The 21,131-nt window shown below is 33.8% G+C and overlaps 3 protein-coding genes across 3 annotated transcripts; 2 read left to right on the top strand and 1 right to left on the bottom strand.

Moving 5' to 3' along the window:
* The first annotated feature begins 3,361 nt into the window (after nt 1-3,361).
* Nucleotides 3,362-5,133, top strand: LOC105765260 (protein ROH1). Its single transcript, XM_012584264.2, has one exon. The coding sequence runs from the start codon at nt 3,581-3,583 to the stop codon at nt 4,730-4,732; it is 1,152 nt and encodes a 383-aa protein (XP_012439718.1). The 5' UTR covers nt 3,362-3,580; the 3' UTR covers nt 4,733-5,133.
* A 537-nt stretch (nt 5,134-5,670) lies between these two features.
* On the top strand, nt 5,671-10,378 carry LOC105765259 (monodehydroascorbate reductase, chloroplastic/mitochondrial). Its single transcript, XM_012584263.2, has 17 exons — nt 5,671-5,899; nt 6,008-6,170; nt 6,280-6,379; nt 6,484-6,561; nt 6,789-6,860; nt 7,026-7,144; nt 7,260-7,344; nt 7,470-7,559; nt 7,871-7,972; nt 8,128-8,217; nt 8,313-8,393; nt 8,708-8,779; nt 8,850-8,944; nt 9,068-9,156; nt 9,236-9,298; nt 9,396-9,436; nt 10,020-10,378. Exons 1-17 carry the CDS (start codon nt 5,890-5,892, stop codon nt 10,149-10,151), a joined length of 1,482 nt encoding a protein of 493 aa, XP_012439717.1. The 5' UTR covers nt 5,671-5,889; the 3' UTR covers nt 10,152-10,378.
* Nucleotides 10,379-12,819: 2,441 nt separating this feature from the next.
* LOC105765261 (1-aminocyclopropane-1-carboxylate synthase) lies at nt 12,820-15,321 on the bottom strand. Its single transcript, XM_012584265.2, has 3 exons — nt 15,010-15,321; nt 14,602-14,894; nt 12,820-14,085 (listed from the first exon to the last, which is right to left on the bottom strand). Exons 1-3 carry the CDS (start codon nt 15,154-15,156, stop codon nt 13,098-13,100), a joined length of 1,428 nt encoding a protein of 475 aa, XP_012439719.1. The 5' UTR covers nt 15,157-15,321; the 3' UTR covers nt 12,820-13,097.
* Between the last annotated feature and the right edge of the window lie 5,810 nt (nt 15,322-21,131).

Raw genomic sequence — 21,131 nt, forward strand, 5'->3', positions numbered from 1 at the left:
TACAACAGGTAAGCACTGACACTGTTACGATTCTACGGAGTTGTTTAGATTTTTCATATTAATTTTTTGTTTTAGATTTTTAAACTTATTTTAACAAAATAAAATTTATGACTTTTTTAAGAACTTTTAAATTATTTTTACTATTTTAAATATAATTTTTTATTTTTATATAATAAAAAAATAAAATTTACTATAAAAAATTCAATTTAATTTCACTTGTATTCCATAAACCATCTTAATACTTCAATACAGATTTTCAAAAATTTTTTTACTTTTAACCCTACTGCCAAACTCGCACCCAACAACCACTTCTAAAGTTGTCAGCCAAGCATAAAAAGCACGAGCCAATTCCATGCACTATTTCCTTTGGACCCTTTATTGGTTTAAGATCGGTGAGGGTTTGGAAGTGCAACTCCTATGCCTAGTTAACCCAGACCAAGCTCTTAGAGTACCCCAAAAAATAAATGATAAGCATGACGCAGGATAAATTTTGGACATATTCTTAAGATTCCATCAGAAAAGTCAGATTTCCAAACCGACCATGGTGTATTTTTGTCAAGGCCTGGACCAAAAACCGACAAGACAACTTAATTTAAGCCGCTAAAGGCTCTTTCCTTGGGAAAAAACAATAATATTTATAGAGACAGTTATGCTTTTGTAACGGTAACGGGTAACGGGTAACGGGTAACTAACATAATTTTCTTTTGAAGTGCAGATGCAAGATGTTGACGGTTCATAATCAATTCCCCTATTATTTTTTTATCTTTCTTTTTCATTATTTTCAACTAAAGAACAGTGAAAAGTTACTTTTGAGTAATCATAACATATGCATTGAAGTTTTAAAGATTAAAATTAGTAGTTTTACTTGCAATTTACTCATCTGTCAAAAAGGAATTATTATTTCAACACAGTCAAATGAATTTACATTATGTCCATCATATTACTTGCCCTTGAATAATATTCTATCACCAAACATTTTTTTCTACCATCTTTTGCCTTGAATCAAAATAAAGAAACATTCCGATTAATTCACAAAGTCAAGAAGTAAATTGCAACTTTGGCCTTGGATTTCAGGGATTAATTCATTACATTAACACAACCATGATTCGTTTGAGCTGGATCCGAATCTTTTTATTAAAAACATGTGACTGTTTCGGGATTTTTTTGAAATTAACAAGGTACTTGGATGCTGAAAGGTGTCTTGCATCCTAAATATACGATCTCCCTGATCTTTTAGTACTGTGTCAAATATTTACGGGTGGCGTTGGTCAGCTTCAGGACTTGTTATTGTCTAAGATAGCAACTCGTGATCAATAAAGAACGGGATTTGAAGGGTCATTTGGATGCATAAGAGTCCTCAGCGAGCCAAACAATTTCTTTGGCTGGTTTTGAAGGGAAACTTTTGACTAATGAAGAGCTTGTAAAAAGAAACATTACTTGGGATCCTCGTTACCCGATTGTGGTAGGGAGGTACAAACGATTCTGCATGTTTTACGGGATTGTGACTTTGCTTAGGATGTTTGGTTTCGTGTTTTGCCTGCTCATAGTGTGACCGGATTTTTTACAATGAAGTGCAACTAGTGGGTAATTGGTAATATTCAAAATTGTCTTAATATTGTTGTGTTGAATCTGGAATGGGATTTATGTTTTTCTTTGCTGATTTCGAGTTTATGGCATGCCCATAATAAATCGATTTTCATTGAAGATAGCGTGTCGCTGGTGGAAATAGTGTCTTATTGTTATGTTATTTGTCTAAGCATATTTTGGATGCAGATCAACACATGAAGTTCGTTGCTGGTAGTTTGGAATTGAATACGCATTGGCAAGCTCTTGCATTGGATGGATTAAAATCAATTGTGACACAACGATGCACTCGAATTCAAATGAGGCATCGATTGGGGGGCTTATACGAGATCATTAAGGTAATTGGATGGCGGGGTTTAGTGGATACTTGGGACTGAGTTCGATGTTACGGGCAGAATCTCATGCTATTTGGGAGGGATTGTTGGTTGCGTGGTTTCAACAAGTTATTGCTGAGAGTGATTGTGCTGATGCTGGAACTTTGATCAACTCTTCTTCCCAAGCCTCAAGTGTGTTGGCGGTGGTTAATAGCATAAAGGAACTGTGTAATCGACAATGGACTGTGTAGGTTAGATAGGTGCGACGAGAGGCAAACCAGACTACAAATTCTATGGCAAAATTGGCTGTTGTGGGCTGGTATAAAGTGATTTATTTCTACTTACCTTCAAGAATGGTTATTTCAGGCATTAAAAATGACCTTACCCATTCCTCTTGATAGGCTTGTTTTTATTTCTAAGTTCGATTAGGGTGCAACCCTCTTTATTTACCAAAAAAAGTATTGGGTTTTGTTGCACAAATCATTCAGTTTTCCATCTTGCTTTTTAAGCTACTCTTGATTTTCCTAAATCAATATCATTTTTTCCCTTGTAGAGATTTCACATACTTGGATTTTTACTTCCTCAAGAGGAGTAAAGCATGTTGAAGAATGAGGCTAACCTTGAGACACTTGCAAATTATGAATTAGTTTCCCACATGGCTTCGAATAATGGTTGCTCCTTCAAACCAATCCATTTCATTGCTTTTGACGATACAAAGACAGTCTCCAATTAGTACCTATGTCCCCACTTGGTACAAAATGTACAAGTAGACTAAACACAGTAATAAATTTTTTTAACTCTCACTAGACTGGTACCTCAATCGGTTCTTAGTCCAACTAGTTTGATTGATCGATCTAGTCTGGTTCAGAAAACATTGTTTGTGACACAAACTCAATCAAACACTTTATTTATAGTATAAATTTTAAAAAATAAAAACTAGTGAAAAGAATGCATATTATGTAACACCTCTCACTCGGTCCAAGTAAGAGATGTTACATTTAAACACTAAACTCACCACTTAAATAACAATTCTTAAAAGAAAATAGAAGTTTTATTTTTTAAATAAGGAATAAATCTTAAAATTATACATGAACTTTAATTTAATGTGCAATTTGATACATGAATTTGAAGTTGGTGCAATTATATACATGAAACTTTGACTATAGTTCAAATGTATACTATGAAATTTTAATTTTTATTCAATCATACATATTTAAAGAAATAAATACATCAATTTATTTTTATATTAGATAAATATAATTATATTTGATGTAATATATAAATATAAAATGATGTTATACCAATAATTATGTTAATAATTTGTGAAAATTGAATCAAATCAAAATATATAAAATTATACAAAATCAAAATACATATATAATTTTGAAATTTATACCTAAAAATTCATGTATAGTTGCATATTTATAGAGGAATTTTGGGAAAAAAATATTAATAATAAAATAACACTGACTGAGTGCCAAGTCAGGGCTCCAAAGAAGGAAGAAAGAACGGGTCGTCGTCCCCGACAATTCCACCTCCATAAATTTCGCTCCCGTTATTTAACTCCCTAACCCCTTCTCCTTTTTAACCTTAAACACCGTCCCTTTTCCCCATCCCACTCCCTGTTTCTTCTTCCCTTCTTTTCATTGGCTTTCAATTTATCCAAATATCTTCCAACTAAGATGACGGGAACCGACCAAAGCTCCTTCTTGGGACGAATCAGCATCAGGCGGAACCAAGTCAACGCCATGGAAGGGTACCACGAGCAAGAGATTGAAGACCTAGAGCTTTTCCAAAGGCAGCTCTCCGATCGCTTTACCGAGCTCTTATCTGCCCCCGACGACGCCCCCACTGAAGCCTTTCTCTCTATTTCCTGGATACGCAAGCTGCTCGACGTGTTCCTTTGTTGCGAAACCGAATGCAAGGCAATTCTCTTGATGGAACGGGACGCGGCTCAGATCTCCAAACCCCCTCTCGATCGCTTGATTCCCGAACTTCTCGAACGCGTCGTTAAAGCTATGGACATTTGTAATGCGGTAACCAACGGGGTGGAGTTGGTCAGGCATTGCCAAAAGCTGGCGGAGATTGCCGTTTCGGCTTTGGAACAAAAACCTTTCGGTGAAGGACAAGCGAGGAGGGCCAAAAAAGCGTTGGTTTCACTAATGTCGGCAATGCACGTCGACGACAAAGAAAGCTCCGTTCAGAAAACGGCGGAGCGGAGCTGGTCGTTCGGCCGCCGAAGTGGTAATAAAGATCGACACCATGGACATTACAGGTCACTTTCTTGGCAGGTAGCCAAGCATTGGTCAGCATCCAAACAGATTCACGCCATGACCATGAACCTCGCTGCTCCACGTGGACCGGAGGCCTCCTGTTTGCCCGCCCCGGTTTACATACTGAGCTTGATTATAGTTTTTGTTATGTGGGTATTGATTGCTGCGATACCTTGTCAAGAGAGGAGCGGTTTGACAACTCATCTTCCGATTAATAAGCACGTGAACTGGACCCATAGTCTGGCCGGTATACATGATAAAATCGGTGAGGAGTGGAAGAAGAAGGAGAAGAAAGGGATGGCTGGGTTGTTATACGAGATGCAGAAGATGGAGAAACTCGGCCAGAGTTTGATTGAATTCACTGACTCATACCAGTTCCCCGGAGAGAAAGAGAAATCGGACGAAGTGGCTGCACAAGTGGCGGAGCTGGCGGAGGTTTGTCGGAGAATGGATGAAGGGTTGGTGCCTTTGCAGATGCTGATTAGGGAAGCGTTTCATAGGTTGGTAAGAAACAGAACTGAGTTTCTCGATGTGTTGGAACAAGGTGCCCCGGTCGTGTAACTATGTCGGGCATTTTTGTCGGTCAATCTTTTGGTCCGAACAAGGCCTTGAAGGTTGTTCCCCCCCCCCCCCTTGTTTTATTTTTTAATTTAACACCGGCTTCAGGCTCCAGAGTCCAGGCTTCAGCCACTATGGTTGTGGTGAAGCAAGCATTTTCTTTGTGAAATGTAGGCTTCTTTTTTTTTTTGGTTAGCTTTGGCCGTTTGTTTAATATGTTGACTATGATTTGAGTACAGAAGCTTTGAGGGAAATGTAAATACGCAAACTACTATATAACATTTTTGTATTCAAGTGAGAGTTTCTTACTTTGCAGAAAGTACATGTATGTTGGATTGACATTTTCATATGTTCTTGTTGGTCAATTTGGAAATGTGAAACATGCTTGATCTTCTTTAAGGCAATCAGTTTTGTTATGGTGTTGGTTCCATTTAAACAGACCTGAGACAATGAATAGAATCTGTGTTTGCTTTTTAACTTTATATTCAGCAGGTTCAACCCTTGTTAAATTTCCTAAAGAACAACCATAAAGATTTGTTCTTGAAATGAAACATTGGATAGTTTGTACCCAATTTTAGGACAAATGGTAAACGTGTAGGGGTTTGAATCTATCTATGATTCCCGAGCTTTGTTCCGTGCAAGTAAATGGAATTAGTGCTGACAAATTCTTTGGGTCGATTTTAGACAAAATTGCGATTTCAATTAATTAAACAGTAAGTTTCCTCAAATTTTTAATCAAAGTAAAAGATGTTCAGACCTGTGTCTTATTCCCATTTCACACAGTGGTTTATTTCTTAATAAAAGTTTTGAGAGATTGAATGTCGTTTATGCTTGGTTTAATCTTCCATTATACATGAATATTTGTTTTCCTGGCTTTAGAAAAACACTAAGCAGCGTGGGAAATTTTAAAAGCTTGAAAAAGTATTGCAGACTAAAATAGGCAGAGTGCCACGACGACCTCTCGTCTCTGATCATTGGGCACCCCGTTTGTCAAAGATCACTGGCACGGTGTTGAACCATCCTTAAAAGGCCTAAACTGCTTTCCAATCGTCAATCTTATGCCCTTTGGCTATCTTCTAGAGCCAAAGTCGCCTCAATAATTAATAAACTATTCAGTCTTTAAGCGTTTTCTCTCACTACAAAAATCACCTTCAAATAACATGTACCCAGGTCCACCCTCCACTCAAATCTGCTGTTGCTACTGCAATTCCTGATCCTTTTAGTCAAATACTTTCATATCTTCTAAGCATTTCTTCCTTTTCCATTCCTTTTTTACAGCTCGAAAAGCAATGGCGAGTTTATCGAACTCGCTTCAACTCAAGCACGGACTCACTTCCTGGTGCCCGGGCTCTTCTTCTTTGACTCGTCGTCTCCCTTCCTCTTCTATCCGATTCAGAAGCTTCGTCGTTGCCGCCTCTTCTTTTTCTAATGACAACCGAGAGTCAGTTTCTCTCAATCAAAATTTTTATTCTTTTCAGTTTGGTTTACAATTTCATGTTTGTATAACTTGATTCACTTTGGGTTTATTCATTTTGTTCCTTATCTGATAGATTTGTGATCGTTGGAGGAGGCAATGCTGCTGGGTATGCAGCCAGGACTTTCGTCGAACACGGGATGGCCGATGGCAAGCTGTGTATTGTGTCCAAGGAGGTGATTTCTATATCCTAATTTTGCTTCTTCTTTTTATGATTCTTTTACTATTTAGTGGTTTTGAATGTTGGGTTTTTGGTTGATGCTTACAATTTTTTTTGCAGGCATATGCACCGTATGAGAGACCGGCTTTGACAAAAGGCTACTTGTTTCCACTAGATAAGAAACCAGCTCGATTACCTGTAAGTATAATCTTCTGGTTTATATAGCTACATTTAACTTGAATTAGGTCCTTCTTTGTACATTGGGTCATTGTTGAGTGTAATTTGGTGAAAACATTTTGCAAGTTCATGTTCTCAAAGATTAGAATTTCAAACCTGTTCAGGTCTAGTTTTCTGTAGGGTTTAATGGTTTCATGCTTGTAATATGTCATATATTGTTTTAATTGTTTTAAATTGAATCATCATAGGGTTTTCATACTTGTGTTGGATCTGGTGGTGAAAGGCAAACTCCTGAATGGTACAAAGAGAAAGGGATTGAGGTATCTTTAACTTCATTAGCTACTTGTTATGCCCCCCCCCCTGCCTTTCTTCCTCTTTTTACCGGTCCTTTTTTTAGAACTTCACTGGAAATTCATTTTTCGATAAGCTGAGAAACGAAAGTTGGCTTGTTCTAATCTTTTCCCCTGCTTCTCTTGTATGCTTAGATGATTTACGAGGATCCAGTAACGGCTATTGATACAGAAAAGCAAACCCTAACTACAAATTCAGGCAAATTGCTGAAGTATGGATCTCTTATAATTGCAACAGGCTGCACAGCCTCAAGGTATGCTCATCTTTTTGCATTCTTCTCCCATTTAATTGTCCTAGGTTGTACACATGAACTGGTGAAACAATTAAGAAGAAAAGGGGACATTGATTTCTTGACGTGTTTATTTCAGATTTCCAGATAAAATAGGTGGAAACCTTCCTGGTGTACACTATATTCGGGATGTTGCTGATGCTAACTCACTAATCTCTTCTTTGGTACTTCAAAAGTTTGTTCTAATCATATATATATATTCTATATCTATGTTTATATATTCCTTTTTTTATTTTTCTTAAGTTGGGTCTTCCAATAGGTTGATAAAACTTTTTATTTAATTGTTTAGGAGAAGGCACAGAAAGTGGTGATTGTTGGTGGTGGTTATATTGGGATGGAGGTTGCTGCCGCTGCTGTTGCCTGGAAACTTGATACTTCGGTATGAGTTCATTTCATATAGTAAATTTAATTTGCTCAGTTCTTAATGAAACGACAACAAACTGTTCCATTTCCGCTGTAGTTTTCCTTTAGATGGTCCAAGCCGAGGTGTCCCGTTTGATATCTTGAAAACTCAAAGAGTAAAAAGTTTCTATATGTTTCAAGAAATGATTGTATTCAGACACACACATGTGCATTTCTGTGTCAGCCTGTGCATAAGACTACATTATCTTCTTTTTTTTTTTAAGGTTATCTGATTTCATGTAACAACTTGCTGAGCTTTAATTCAATTTCCTTTTGCTCCTAATGTAGATCATTTTCCCAGAGAATCAGCTTTTGCAAAGATTATTCACTCCTTCTCTTGCTCAAAGGTATGAAGAACTATACAAAGAGTATGGTGTCAAATTTTTAAAGGTACTCTCTCTCTTTCTCCTACACACATCCTGCAATCTGAGTTTGTGTGCTGCAATGTTCATTAGTTTGAAGTTGATATTGAGTTAGCCAGTGAACACCTGAATTTGTTTAGTACTTGTAACCGAGTATTCTGATCTTATTAAACCGTTGACCAGGGTGCTTCTATCAAAAACTTAGAAGCTGGTCCTGATGGACGGGTAGCTGCTGTTAAACTTGGAGATGGATCTACTGTAGAAGCTGACATGGTAACCATTTTGTTATAAGTAGAAACATTTTTTTTGTTAGTGGTGGGAGAGCTGATCAAGTTGTCCTTTTACCCAATATTTTCGACATTCTGCAGGTAGTTATTGGTATTGGAGCAAAACCTGCAGTTAGTCCCTTTGAAGTGGTAGGATTAAATAATACTGTTGGTGGCATACAGGTGAGCATTGTCTTTAACCTTTTCTGATTGAATTATTTGCTCATTTATACGATCTGTTGCTATTAACTTTTAATGCATTGTTACTTGTATCGTATCTATTAATATACAGGCAACCAACTAGTCATGCTATAGCATATATTATATGCCTTGATGAAATTTTTTCAGTTTTTTCTTACATGTTCTATTCCTTATTGTTAAAAAGTCCACTACAACACCATCATTTTATTTTCATGCCTTCTTGTGACCATAGTTGATATTCTGATTGTTCTAGTGGAGTATGTGGATATGATGATTGATGTCTGAACATGAACCAGGTTGATGGTCTGTTCCGGACAAGTGTACCTGGAATATTTGCAGTGGGAGATGTTGCAGCATTCCCCCTTAAGGTACAATATTTTTTAAATTAATTGCCATTTTTCCTTTCAAGATCTATAAGTAAACATTTTATCATGACAGATGTATGACCGTGTAGCACGAGTTGAACATGTTGATCATGCTCGTCGATCTGCACAGCATTGTGTTAAGTCATTACTGAGTGCACAAACTCACACGTATGGGACCATCTATCTCTTTTCTTCCTTAAGCTGAATCTCTATAATGTTAGTTACATTCAGTGCTGCTCTTTCATTCTGAAACGTTGATGGTTTGCATCATTACCTATTTATGTTTTCCAGTTATGATTATCTGCCCTACTTTTACTCGAGGGTTTTTGAGTATGAAGGGAGCCCCAGGAAAGTTTGGTGGCAGTTTTTCGGGGACAATGGTGAGAATATATTTTACTTTGCATTTGTAACAGTGCATGTATATGTTATCTCACTTTTCAATTATAATATATTGCGCAGTTGGAGAGACGGTTGAGATTGGAAATTTTGATCCAAAAATTGCTACTTTCTGGATAGACTCTGGTAATGGAACTTCTGAGAGTCCTCTCTCTTCACTCTCTCCATTTTCTATTACAGTTTTGACCAAGAAATATTAAACTTTTCCTTCATGACTTTACAGGTAAACTGAAAGGAGTTCTTCTTGAAAGTGGAAATGCTGAGGTAGTTTTCTTTACAAGATTTCCATGCTACTTAACATTCTTGGTTGAATGGTTGAGATTTTCTACTTATGTTGAATTTGGGTTACCTCTAAGAGAAGTCAAAAATCGTGATAGAATGACGAAACCATTAAGATATAACTAGAGACAGTGTTTATACAAAACCAAGATTCCTCATAAAGTACATTAAACAGTATACGTTTTATCTAAGTCGGTCTTTTCAGCACAAAAACAATAATATATGGCAGAAAGAAGACAACTATAGATTTCGGTTTTTAGTTCACATGTATGAAACTAAAATATAGTTGTGTCAATATAATATCCCCCCTGGCATTTTATGCAGCAGAATATTTAGGCTTGCAATGAGGTTTTCAGTATGTAATTATGTATTTTGTGGGATTGACCAAATACATGTTAGTTATTTATCCTATACTGCTTTTTGGATTAAATGGTTGCTAAACTCAAAAGTATTAAAAAAAACATGAAACCCCTTTGTTTCATATTTTCTCCTGCATCTTTTGTGCTATGTTATTACAAGACTTTGCTTTCCAAGGCGCTCAAGGTGACACAATTTTGTCATGTTGTAGGAATTTAAGCTACTTCCGGAACTTGCAAGGAACCAGCCTTCCATTGACAAAGCCAAGCTCGAAAAGGCATCTTTGGTTGAGGAGGCACTCGAGATTGCTAAAGCCTCCCTGCAAGTTGTGCAGAAAGCTTAGTTGCGCCGCTGAACCTCTCATCGAAAAGTAGTGGTCTTTGCACAAGAACACCACCATGCAGTTAGCTTTTGGTAATAAAATCTTGAAACCTTACCATGAAATAATTGTTTGAAACCTAGAGTATACAGCCTACTTTGATATGCAGAGAGAGAGAGAGAGATGTACCACCTTGAAATTTTGGTAGGGTGTTGGTGGATCCAATAATAACTGATTCAGTCATTTGTGAAGTATGCATCTTTTTTTTTTTTTTGGCTTTTCATGATATAAAAATGATTAAACTGATTCCTAGTTTGAATTATTAGGGAATAAAATGGTTAGATGATGTAAAAACTAACCAAGTAATATAATAGCAATGGAAAATTAATAAAAAATCTGAAACTTGGCAGAAGACTAGATGGCAATAAAATTGTTAAATACTCATTTCCATTTCCTGTACTAACTAAGACCCTCTTAATACATGAGTATGTATTAACAAAGAAAGTTGAAATACTTAACCTTATTAATTATTTGATGAAAGAAAATCACGGAAAAACTCACATTAATATCTTAATTGGAATAGTTAACTAATAATATTAGAGCCTAGACCAAAAGTATAGCTTAATCTAACAAAAACTAGTTCAAATAGGAATGGAAATGTAGCAGCCTGGGATAAATGTTGCTAAATTTATGATGTATGATATTGAAAAAAGTCTTGTCTCAATGTAATTTTTATTAGTTATTTATAACATTTTTATAACACATTTTTATATGTTTATTCTTTTAATAGTTAAACATTTATATAATAAAATAAAATAAATATTTACCATAATGATTCCGTTTCTAATTTAATAGAAAATAAGATAATTGGGATTTTACTATCCTTAAATCAAAAGCACAAGTGATTAGGACAGGTAAGTCATACAGACCCAGAGCAGTCCAAGTGGCCTACGTCTTGCCATATGTTAATTTGACGTCCACTATTCAAGAAATATTTTATAATTTAATTTTAATTTTAACCTGACTTTAATCAGGCTAGGCTTACCGAGTCAGGTGGGCTACCCACCATTACAGGTTTAAACAAAAGTTTTTTTTCTTTTTTCATAAGCCAAGCCTAGATCAACCAACAACATAGTCTCGTGGCTTGAAAATAGTGTAACGAAAAAAAATGAAAATAATCAAAGAAAAATAATTTAGAAGAAAGAAAATAAAACAATAAAAGAGAAAATAAGGCTTTGGCATGGAGGTATTAAATTTTCAATATGTGCAAACATATATGTGATTTTTAGTTTTATTAACATTTAAAAGAGAAAAATTAAGAATATCATCTTAAAATAAAGCTGAAGTTCTAAAACTACAATACCTTAATGAAAGATCTATTGACCACTATCCACATATTAACTTAAACGGACCATGGATGAACTCTGGTTGAAGAGTTCATCAAAATTGCTTTGCTCTCTCATTTTTTCTTTTCTTTACTTTGTTTATAAAAATTGAAAAATAAAAGTTATCCGACCGCTTATTAGAAGAGTAAAAGGTATAGTGAATTTCTCGCACATAATGAGACTATTTTTAGTGTGTCTGTAATCTCCAAAAACACAACTTCATATTTGCTTCAAACCAAAACTCATGCCATTACCCTTACCCTCATGTTCATCACGGTTCAGGTGGATTGCTCGACTAAATTTAAAATATTTTTATTTAAATTTATATATTTTATTATTTTGAAATCCCAGCTTGAAGTGCGAAAAACTCTATATAATGAAACAAAAATATATTAAAAGGAATCAGAATGAGGCATGGTCTGATGTTTGATTTGGGCTGTCTAAAGACCATTTCAACATCCTCGGTGTCACTTATGGGCGCTTGCCCTGCAAATTTTACTACTACCAACACTACAATCTTTTTTTTTATGTCCTTTTATTTGCTGTTATATATATGCTGAATCAATTATGATAGTCAGAATCGTATCGGGTAGTACGTATCATTCCGATTTTAAATCTATATCAATTAATTTATGTTTCGTTTTGATTAAAATTTTAGCGCATTTCAATCATTTTGATGTATTCTGGTCCGTTTCTATCAATATCGACTTGTATCGGTGCGTATCTACCTATACTTGTACAAAAAAATTTAAATTTTTCTATAACTATATTTAAAATTAAAAGCTAATAAATTAAATTATTGACCCTAATTAATAATTTTAAAATTTATATTTACATATAAATATATTTATATGGATGTAATTTACACATATTTGCATGCATATATAATATATAATTTATTAAGAAACTAAAAATAAGATTATAAAAATATATAATATTTAAATGTATATATAATTTATCAAGAAATTAAAATGAGACTATAAATATATATAAAATATTTAAAATATCGATAAATCTAAAACGATATATCAGACCAAAACAAAAATAATATGCCTACTACTTGCAATCAACACTAATCAATTTCTAATGAATCTTTGGTTGTTTAAGCAAAACGTGGTTTATCATTTTCAGAGCATGCAATTCATGACAATGACTAATTATTAAATTGTAAATAAACGAAAAATAAAAGTATGTTAATGTTAGTTTTTCTGTCACACATCATATAATTTCTTCTTTCTTCCTTAGCGAAGAAGAGATTTCCTCACAATATATAAACACTGACATTTTTTTTCTTACGTTGTTCTGAATTCAAGAAATAATAATAATCCTTTATTGAATGGGTCAGCCTTACAAATTCACAAACGTCTTTTTTCCCGCGTACATTGTTGTAAATAAAGAAAGAAAAAAGAAAAGAAAAACAACCAACAATAGTATATGTTGACCTTTCCTTACAGTATTTCACTTTTACATGTGAGGAAACACCCAAAAAACTTACAATTGTTGAACAAATAGGGGTTTCATATAGACTGCAGCAGAAAAAGGTTTGAAGACTGTATAATGTGGTCAAAAGTCTTTGTTGATCAGCTTAAGTCCTGGCACGGACAAGGGGTGATTGAGGTATGGGAGAGTGAGGAGACATCATGTTTTGGGACATGAAATCGTCCCTTCTTCGAGATAAGCTGAGTTTAAGGCTGGCTCGTCTGCATAGTTTACGAGGAACCATGGCCTCGTTGTGCTTATGCATAAAGGTCGTTATTCTCAACAAAGCAACTTCCATGGTATTGTCATCCATGTTAGCAAAGCAAACCCTGAACCAACCCGGCTCGTCACAATGGAAAGAAGAACCAGGGGAAACATTGAGCTTAACTTCATTGATAATCACTCGCCACAAGTCCATTTCAGCATCGAACGTCTTCTCTTTTAGGAGCTTACGAAGATCCATCCATATGAACAATCCAGCATTGCTCTTCAACGAACCGATACCGACTTGAGAAAGACTCAAAGTGAAATACTTGTGCCTTTTGAACAACTGCTCCTTGCTCTCCACAATGAAACTGTCCACAAAATCATCATCGGACAGCATCGTCGCGATTAAATGCTGAGTTTGCGAAGACACCAGTCCAAAGCTAGACATTTTCCGAGCACAGCTCACCACTGCATCGTTGTACGAGTATACTATGCCGACTCTGAAACCAGGGAACCCCATGTCCTTAGAAAGACTATACACAATGTGGATGAGATCACGATTACACTCCACTTCCTCAATAATCTCCGATATACTAACGAACTCGGGTTCCATGAAAACTGTGGCAGCATATATCTCATCACCGATTAAGTGTATGTTCTTTTCGTTTATGAACTTTACAATACCCTTCAATGTGTCTCGATCCAAGATAGTACCTAAAGGATTTGATGGATTGGTTATGAGCAAACCCTTGACTCTCAAGTTAGCTTCTTTTGCCTTTTCATATGCAGCTTCCAAGGCAGCTCTAGTGATCTTGAAATTATTGGAACTTTCACAAACGACAGGAACAAGTTCAACCCCTGTTCTCCACCTCAAGTCACGATCAAATCTGCAAATCAATGGTGAATATTTGAGTAATCAAAAGTTGGCAAGAACTGTTCAAATTATTGTCCACCATCCTTGAAGGTTCTAAAGTTTTCTATAACTATTGAAGAGTAACTCTGTACTTGATAATTATACAGGTCCTTTCAATGAATAAATACACACAGATGGGCCAATAGCTATAAAGTCTATGATATTAAAACAAAGAGACAACGTCGCTTTCAATGAATCCCATCCGTGGAATATGGATAGAAAATTAGAAGAAAAAAAAAAACTTGGATGTCAAGATTTTTCTTCTTCAGTTGCATCGTCACATTTGACGTTATTGCTATGTTGACTATGATTTTTTTTTTCTATCAATGATCTTAGTCATAATTTAATTATTTATTAGTAATTCCTCCACCTTCTTCCTTACTTTCCGCGTGTGTCTGGGTTAGGGACAAAGGTGAAAAAAATTCAAAACCCAAATTAAACGATCCAAAGGAAAACCCCAAAATGAAAATGTGAAAAAATGATGCATTACCCTGGATAATAAGGAGTGGGAACCAGAAAAGCTTCACCGGGATCAGCCAAGCAAAAAGCAACCATCTCATGAGCTCCGGTGGCTCCACCGCTCATAACAATGCGGTCTGGGTCAAATTTCACTCGACCACCCCTCACTTTCCCCATAAATTTTGCAACAGCCTCTCTGAACTCAGGCATCCCATGATAGTCTTGGAACAGAGCCGTCTCCTCGAATTTGTTCACACCTTCTGCACTGCACAGAGACGCTTCTGGATGTTCCATGACCCACTTTTTTATAAAGTTAAAGCAAAGCTGCAGAGATTAATAGCAAAGAAACCATCAGTATCTCCATAGATAAGATAAGCAGTCATGTTACTGTAAAATTCATGGAAGGGAGGGGAGGGGGTCTTTAACTCTTTATAGTTACCTGATTCTCAGCTAGACCCATCTGAATGACACCATCAGGTCTATCAATGGGATGAAAAGGGTTGGTCTCATATGCCTTCCATCCATCGAAATAAGGTGAGTCTTCACCATGACCATTACCAGTTGCAATCTTAGATATGGCCACCATTTTTTTTTTCTATAAAGAAAATAAATTAGCTTTGGTAGTTTACAGAGAAAGAATAGATTTAGCTTTGGTGATGTAAACAAGAAATTAAAATAAATGAAGAGAAAGAAAGAAAGAATAGATTAGCTTTGGTGAGTGTGTTGAAATGGTTGAGCTATGGTGGATCTGGCCTCAAGGTATTTATAAGTGTTGAATGATATTTGATATCTACCTGTACTGAACAAAGTCTTTACGATGGCTTGGGTATATCTAAGAAAGTTCCATGGAGGAACAAAGAATACTCTTTTTTAACGTCACTTTTGGATTTTTAGTTACCATTTTTTATATTTTTTTGCTAATGGAATTCTAGAAAATTAAATAAAAAATTGGAAAAGAATATATAGATTTTATGTTAAGTATTAAATTTAAGAAATAATTTTAATGTACCACTTATAAATAAATATTAATGATTTTATTTTGACATAACTAAACATTAATAGTAACAATTATGCTAAATATTAATAACTCCTGAATTTAGGTTTTAGAGTTGTAGTATCTATTTATAATTAATTATTATTTAATTATATTTAAATAAAATAATTAATATTTATTTATAAGCCCATAATTATGTTTTTTATTTAATGATGAAGTACCATGTTATTATTTTTCTTAAATTTAAATGTAATTGCTTGTAATTAGATATTTAATATATTTATTTGGATGATCATTATAATAAATGAGTGTAACGACCCGATAGTTATGGGTGTCGAAAATTGTATTTCTGGAACTCCATTTTCGTAAATCAGACTCGTAAATATTTATTAGATATATTTATAAAGTTAGTTGTGTATTTAATTAGGTTTTGGTTCAGTGAATTTGCATGAATTAAGAGTAATTAGGTAAAAGGACTAAATTGCATAAAGTGTGAAAGTTGAAATGGTTACACAATTCTAGACAATGCTAGGGGTTTCAAAGTTTTCAAGTTCAATTGGTTAGGCAATTTAGTCCATTTTTCTTGTAATTTTTATGTTTTTGGAATCCCGGTGTTAAATACTACCCGACCCATGTCGAAATTTTAGAAATTATTGAGTTTTTAAGTGTTGTATATGTTGAATAATTTTAGAATTAGGGATTAAATTGATAGATTTTAAGCTAGAAATGAAAAGGGATTAAATTATAGAATAAATTGTAATTTTTGAGTAATAGGAACTAAATTGTAAAAATTTGAAATTTAGGGATTTAAGTGAAAATATGGATTTAAGTTAAAAATAGGGAGTTAAATTTAGTCTAAAGTGGAATTTGCATGAAAATAAAGAATTAAATGTGAAGAATAAAAGTTAGTCTCAGTTTAGGGACTAAATTGGAATTTAGGCAAACATTGAGTAAAAATTGAAATATTCAATATAAAATTTAATTGTGTTGTATTGATGAATTTTAATTGTTTTAATTTTGTAGCTAAAGTCGTACCGGAATCTTCGACTAAAAAGGGAAAAGATAAAGTCGACGAGGAATAGCTCAGAGTTTTCGGTTTGTATTTATATAACCCGAACTTAGTTATTAATTGTTGTATTTTTTATTTAATGCATATGGTAAGTATTGAGGTGAATATTTGACACTTTGTCATTGAATTGAATTTAAGTTGATTGAATGGATTGAATTGGTATATATATATATTGAATATATTGATTATTTGAATTGAAATGAATATTGGTTGTATTCGAAAAGTGAATTGGAACCCTATTAACTGTATCGGGCTCAGTCAGATATAGATGGCATGCCATAGGATTGGAAGAGTTCAGAGATTTCTTCGACTTTAAGTCGATGAGACACTGGGTGTTAATTTATTACTTCAGATTTATTCGATGAGGCACTGGGTGTCAATTTACTTCGGTTTAACCGATGAGACACTGGGTGTCAATTTACTACTTCGAATTATCCGATGAGGCACTGGGTGCCAAACTGGTGTGTTTGGTTGGATCAGTGTATCTGTCCGAGTCTGAGTCGTGTTAATAGGGGTAATTAAATAAAACAGTATTATAATTGATATGGTATGTGAATTGAAAATGAAATAGTGAATTGAAATATGCAAATGAAATACATGAATTATGTATTCATGAATTGGATATGAAATGAGTAATGTTATTGTTAAATGATATATGAATCAAATTGTGAAAAGCTATTATATCGCAACTGATGAAAATTGAGTAGAGTATAAAATGAGGTATTCATGATTTGAGTATTGAATGGTTAATGCTATTGTATAAATAAATGTGGTTTTAAACATGTAATTGCGCTTAACATTTAATTGTGTATGTTATATTGTTTTGTTTTTAAATATTCGGATTATAGAAATACCACTGAGTTTTACTTAGCGTACGGTTTTGTTTTCTATGCGCAGGTTAGGTACTTAATTTTGATCGCTAATTCAACATCCAACAACGATCCCGAACTCAAACGTGGTGATGTTTATCCTTTTGAAATGTGTCGCCATGAACCTAAGGTGTCTAAATAATAATTATTTTGTGGATTGATTGTAAATGAGATTATAAGTTTAATATTGGTTGGCATATATCTATAAGTATGTGTTTAGGTTTGAAGCCTTATTATGGTATGTTAAATTGATGTTTAAGTGTTCATGTTTAAGGCGAAAATGGATTGAAATTGGTATGTTTGTAATTTGGATTAAATTGATGTTTTGGTGATTTGTTTTGATGATATAATTGTGGTGCCAATCAGGGTACATTGGTTGGACACCTAAGATGATTGTTTCAACATGTTTTGAATGTGTTTGATTGTGATTTGAAATAGTTAAACGAATGATTTTTGAGTTGTTTAATGTCCAAGCTTGCAAAGATTGGTAAACTTGTTATTTAAGGTACATTTTGAGTCCACACGGCTAGCACATGAGCGTTCGAGGCCGTTTCGAAAGGGCACACGGTCTGACACACAGGTGTGTGGCTTGGCCGTGTGACCCAAGTTAGAGAGCTATACGGGTATAGACACGGGCTGGGACACGGCCGTGTGTCCCTATTTTGAATACCCACACAGTCTAAGACATGGGCGTGTCTCTTGGCCATGTGAGTCACACAGCCTAACCACATGACCATGTGAACCTTGCAGCTTTGAAAATTTTTATTATTTTTCGAAAATTTCTCTAAGTTTCCGAATTAGTCCCGATTTGTTTCAAACATGTATTTTGGGCCTCGAGGGCTCGAATAAGGGACAATATTTATGAGTTTAATTTTTTTTACTTGAATATAATATGATAAGAAATGTTTGAAATTTATGTCTGTTTGATCGATAAACTTCGGTAATGCTCCGAAACCCTATTCCGACGACGGATGTGGGTTAGGGTGTTACAACGAGTCTCATTATACTAAGGTAAAAAATAAAAATAAAAAATCACTTGACTAATTAATTAACCATTATTTTCTTGTTTGTTATATATTCCTTTTATGGATGATATTCGAGTTTATGTAAAAAGTACTTTAATATATTTTAAAAAAATATAAAATAATTGGCGGTAATTGTGTTTAATCGAATTTAAGCTTCACCCAAAAGTCTATTTTATTAACTACACAAAGTTGATTTATCTAATAAAATAAATTCCATTCTTATATTTTCATTTGTGTTGGGATTAAATTTTAATTAATTAATTATTTAGAACAAAATATACTGTGGTACTGTTTTTCCTCAATCAACACGCTACATCTGTTTAAGGAAATTTGGTTTTTTTTTTCTGGCCACGACAATAATTTCAGTCTGGCAATGCAATAATTATAGAAGCCCAAAAAAGATCCACCATCCACACGGTGTGGTGTGGTCACCGTGTATTATTACATACGTGTATTAAATGAGGTTAGCCTAATCCAAAAATGGTCCCATGTGATAATCATACTAAATATTTCATCTATTACATGACTACCATGTGATACTATGTTCCATTTTTAGTGTATGAAATTGTTGTTTTTCACATTTTTAATAACACATTACATGATATGCATAAAGTGGATGTTAGATCTACCGACCAATCATTGGGTTGTCTTTCCCAACCGAACCCTTTTTTGGTCCTCCGTTGATTACTCTCTACTTTTTGTTTTAAACCTCCATATTTGCTTAAACTAATGATACCGCCCTTCAAAATTGGAAATCAAGGTTAGTGGTGTATGATTGAGAGCTCTTGTTCAACATTTTGCACTCTGCATACCCACGTATGAGACATTTTTCTATTAATTATTTTTAGTTTGTTTTTATTTTTCCATAATGTGAGCAACATCTTAGCACCAAAAAAAAATATAGTGAATTTTTGTTTATCATTTTTAAAATTGTAAAATTTTTAAGTTAAAATATTGATAATAATTCAATTCTATCCTTTTAAAATGGTAAATTTAGAGTTTAAGTTTTTAGGTATTGTAAAATATTAAGTTTAATACATTAAGAAAATTACATTTTAACTCCTCCAAACCTTATATCAATTAATTTAATGTAGCTTATCTCTTTTAACATGCACTAGCATGACACACACATATATATACTTTGATATTTTCTATATGGTTGGATAATTTTTTACACATTTTAAAAAATGAGAAAATGTACAATATTTTTAATTATACAAAAATGCCTATATATATACCACATTATTGCATGCTTTAAACAAACTAAATTACGCCAAATTCTTTGATGGTTAAAAAATATGTCTTAACACTAAAAACTTAAATGATAAAAATCCTCGTAAAATAAATCAACAATAAATTAAGCCCATGTGATAATCATACTAAATATTCCATTTTTCGTAGGATACCGACTTGTAAGAAATTGGTCCTTATTTCACTCATTAGTGTCTACCTTTTGTTTTAAACCACCATGTTTGCTTCAACTAATGATAGGCCCCTTGAAAACTGGAAATCAATGTTGGTGGTGTAGGAGGACTCTTGCTGAACATAGAACATTTGGATAATTTGAGTTTACAAGTTTTGGGGTGTGCATACCGACATAGAAAATTGCTTTAGAGAGATAAAGGATGAAATATAAAATTTTAAAGGGTTAAAACTGTAAATTTGTTGTTATATTAACATGTAATTTTTAAAATTTTGAAGGGACTACAAAATAATTTTACTATTTTAGAGGGCCAAGATCATTGCGTGCTCCTCTATCTACGCCCCTACATAGTACCTGTTTACTCCCTTACTTGTACCATGCGTGTTTGATGGTTTTAGTTTTTCTATTATAAGCTGATCATTTATAATTATTCTCTTTTTTTTTTGAAATATGTAATTTTGTATCTTATATATTTCTTTTACGATTTATATTTGAGATTCGTGATTATTTTTCTTAACAATGTCGAGTGTTTGAAACTTACATTCTCTCATTAGAAATACAATCATGTTACTATTGCATCTAACACTTATTCCAAATGTATATTTTTAATTTAGCAAGGGTAATGCCAAGTGAGGGCAACCACCGTGGCACAAAAACATGTTATGACATGGCACACGTAAAATTTTATAAAAATTGGATACAATTTTTTTTTTTGCATTTAAAGAAAAAAAGAGAAAAAGAAAAGAAATATACTATTTATCTAACTATAAAAAAAATGCCAGAATGTATATCACATTTAAATAAAACAAGTCATATGAATTTATTTTAATGAAATTAAAAAAAATTGGTCTCAAAAATACGAAACGACTAAAAATAATAAAAATTATAGTAGTGAATCCACCAAAAAAATGCGTAGTAAAAGCACCTTCCATAGCTTGGAAATCCATTATGATGGACAACTAATTAATTGGATAATTATATGAAGCCACCTTCAGTTTTGACAGGTTCAGGAGTCTCACCTGTAACTAGTCTTATGTGCCTAACACATTAAAATATTTATATATAAATATTCTGCAAGCACTTCTTTAATTAGGAAGTCAAAGCATTTGGTTGCTGCAAATGCGGCTTTGAAAATTCTTATGTGCTTCAATAACACTAAAGCTATTGTGTTTGAAATGGTC

The sequence above is a fragment of the Gossypium raimondii genome, chromosome 12, assembly GCF_025698545.1.
Source record: "Gossypium raimondii isolate GPD5lz chromosome 12, ASM2569854v1, whole genome shotgun sequence".
In the NCBI taxonomy this organism is placed as follows: Eukaryota; Viridiplantae; Streptophyta; class Magnoliopsida; order Malvales; family Malvaceae; genus Gossypium; species Gossypium raimondii.

Excerpts from the sequence above, each read along its gene's own strand:
- LOC105765260 (XM_012584264.2), top strand. The coding sequence starts at position 3,581 with ATGACGGGAACCGACCAAAGCTCCTTCTTGGGACGAATCAGCATCAGG.
- LOC105765259 (XM_012584263.2), top strand. Across the intron at positions 8,394-8,707 it reads ATACTGTTGGTGGCATACAG|GTTGATGGTCTGTTCCGGAC; the intron begins GTGAGCATTGTC and ends AACATGAACCAG. Across the intron at positions 8,780-8,849 it reads TTGCAGCATTCCCCCTTAAG|ATGTATGACCGTGTAGCACG; the intron begins GTACAATATTTT and ends TTATCATGACAG.
- LOC105765261 (XM_012584265.2), bottom strand. The coding sequence starts at position 15,156 with ATGGTGGCCATATCTAAGATTGCAACTGGTAATGGTCATGGTGAAGAC. Across the intron at positions 14,895-15,009 it reads TGGGTCTAGCTGAGAATCAG|CTTTGCTTTAACTTTATAAA; the intron begins GTAACTATAAAG and ends TAATCTCTGCAG. Across the intron at positions 14,086-14,601 it reads CCCACTCCTTATTATCCAGG|ATTTGATCGTGACTTGAGGT; the intron begins GTAATGCATCAT and ends ATTGATTTGCAG.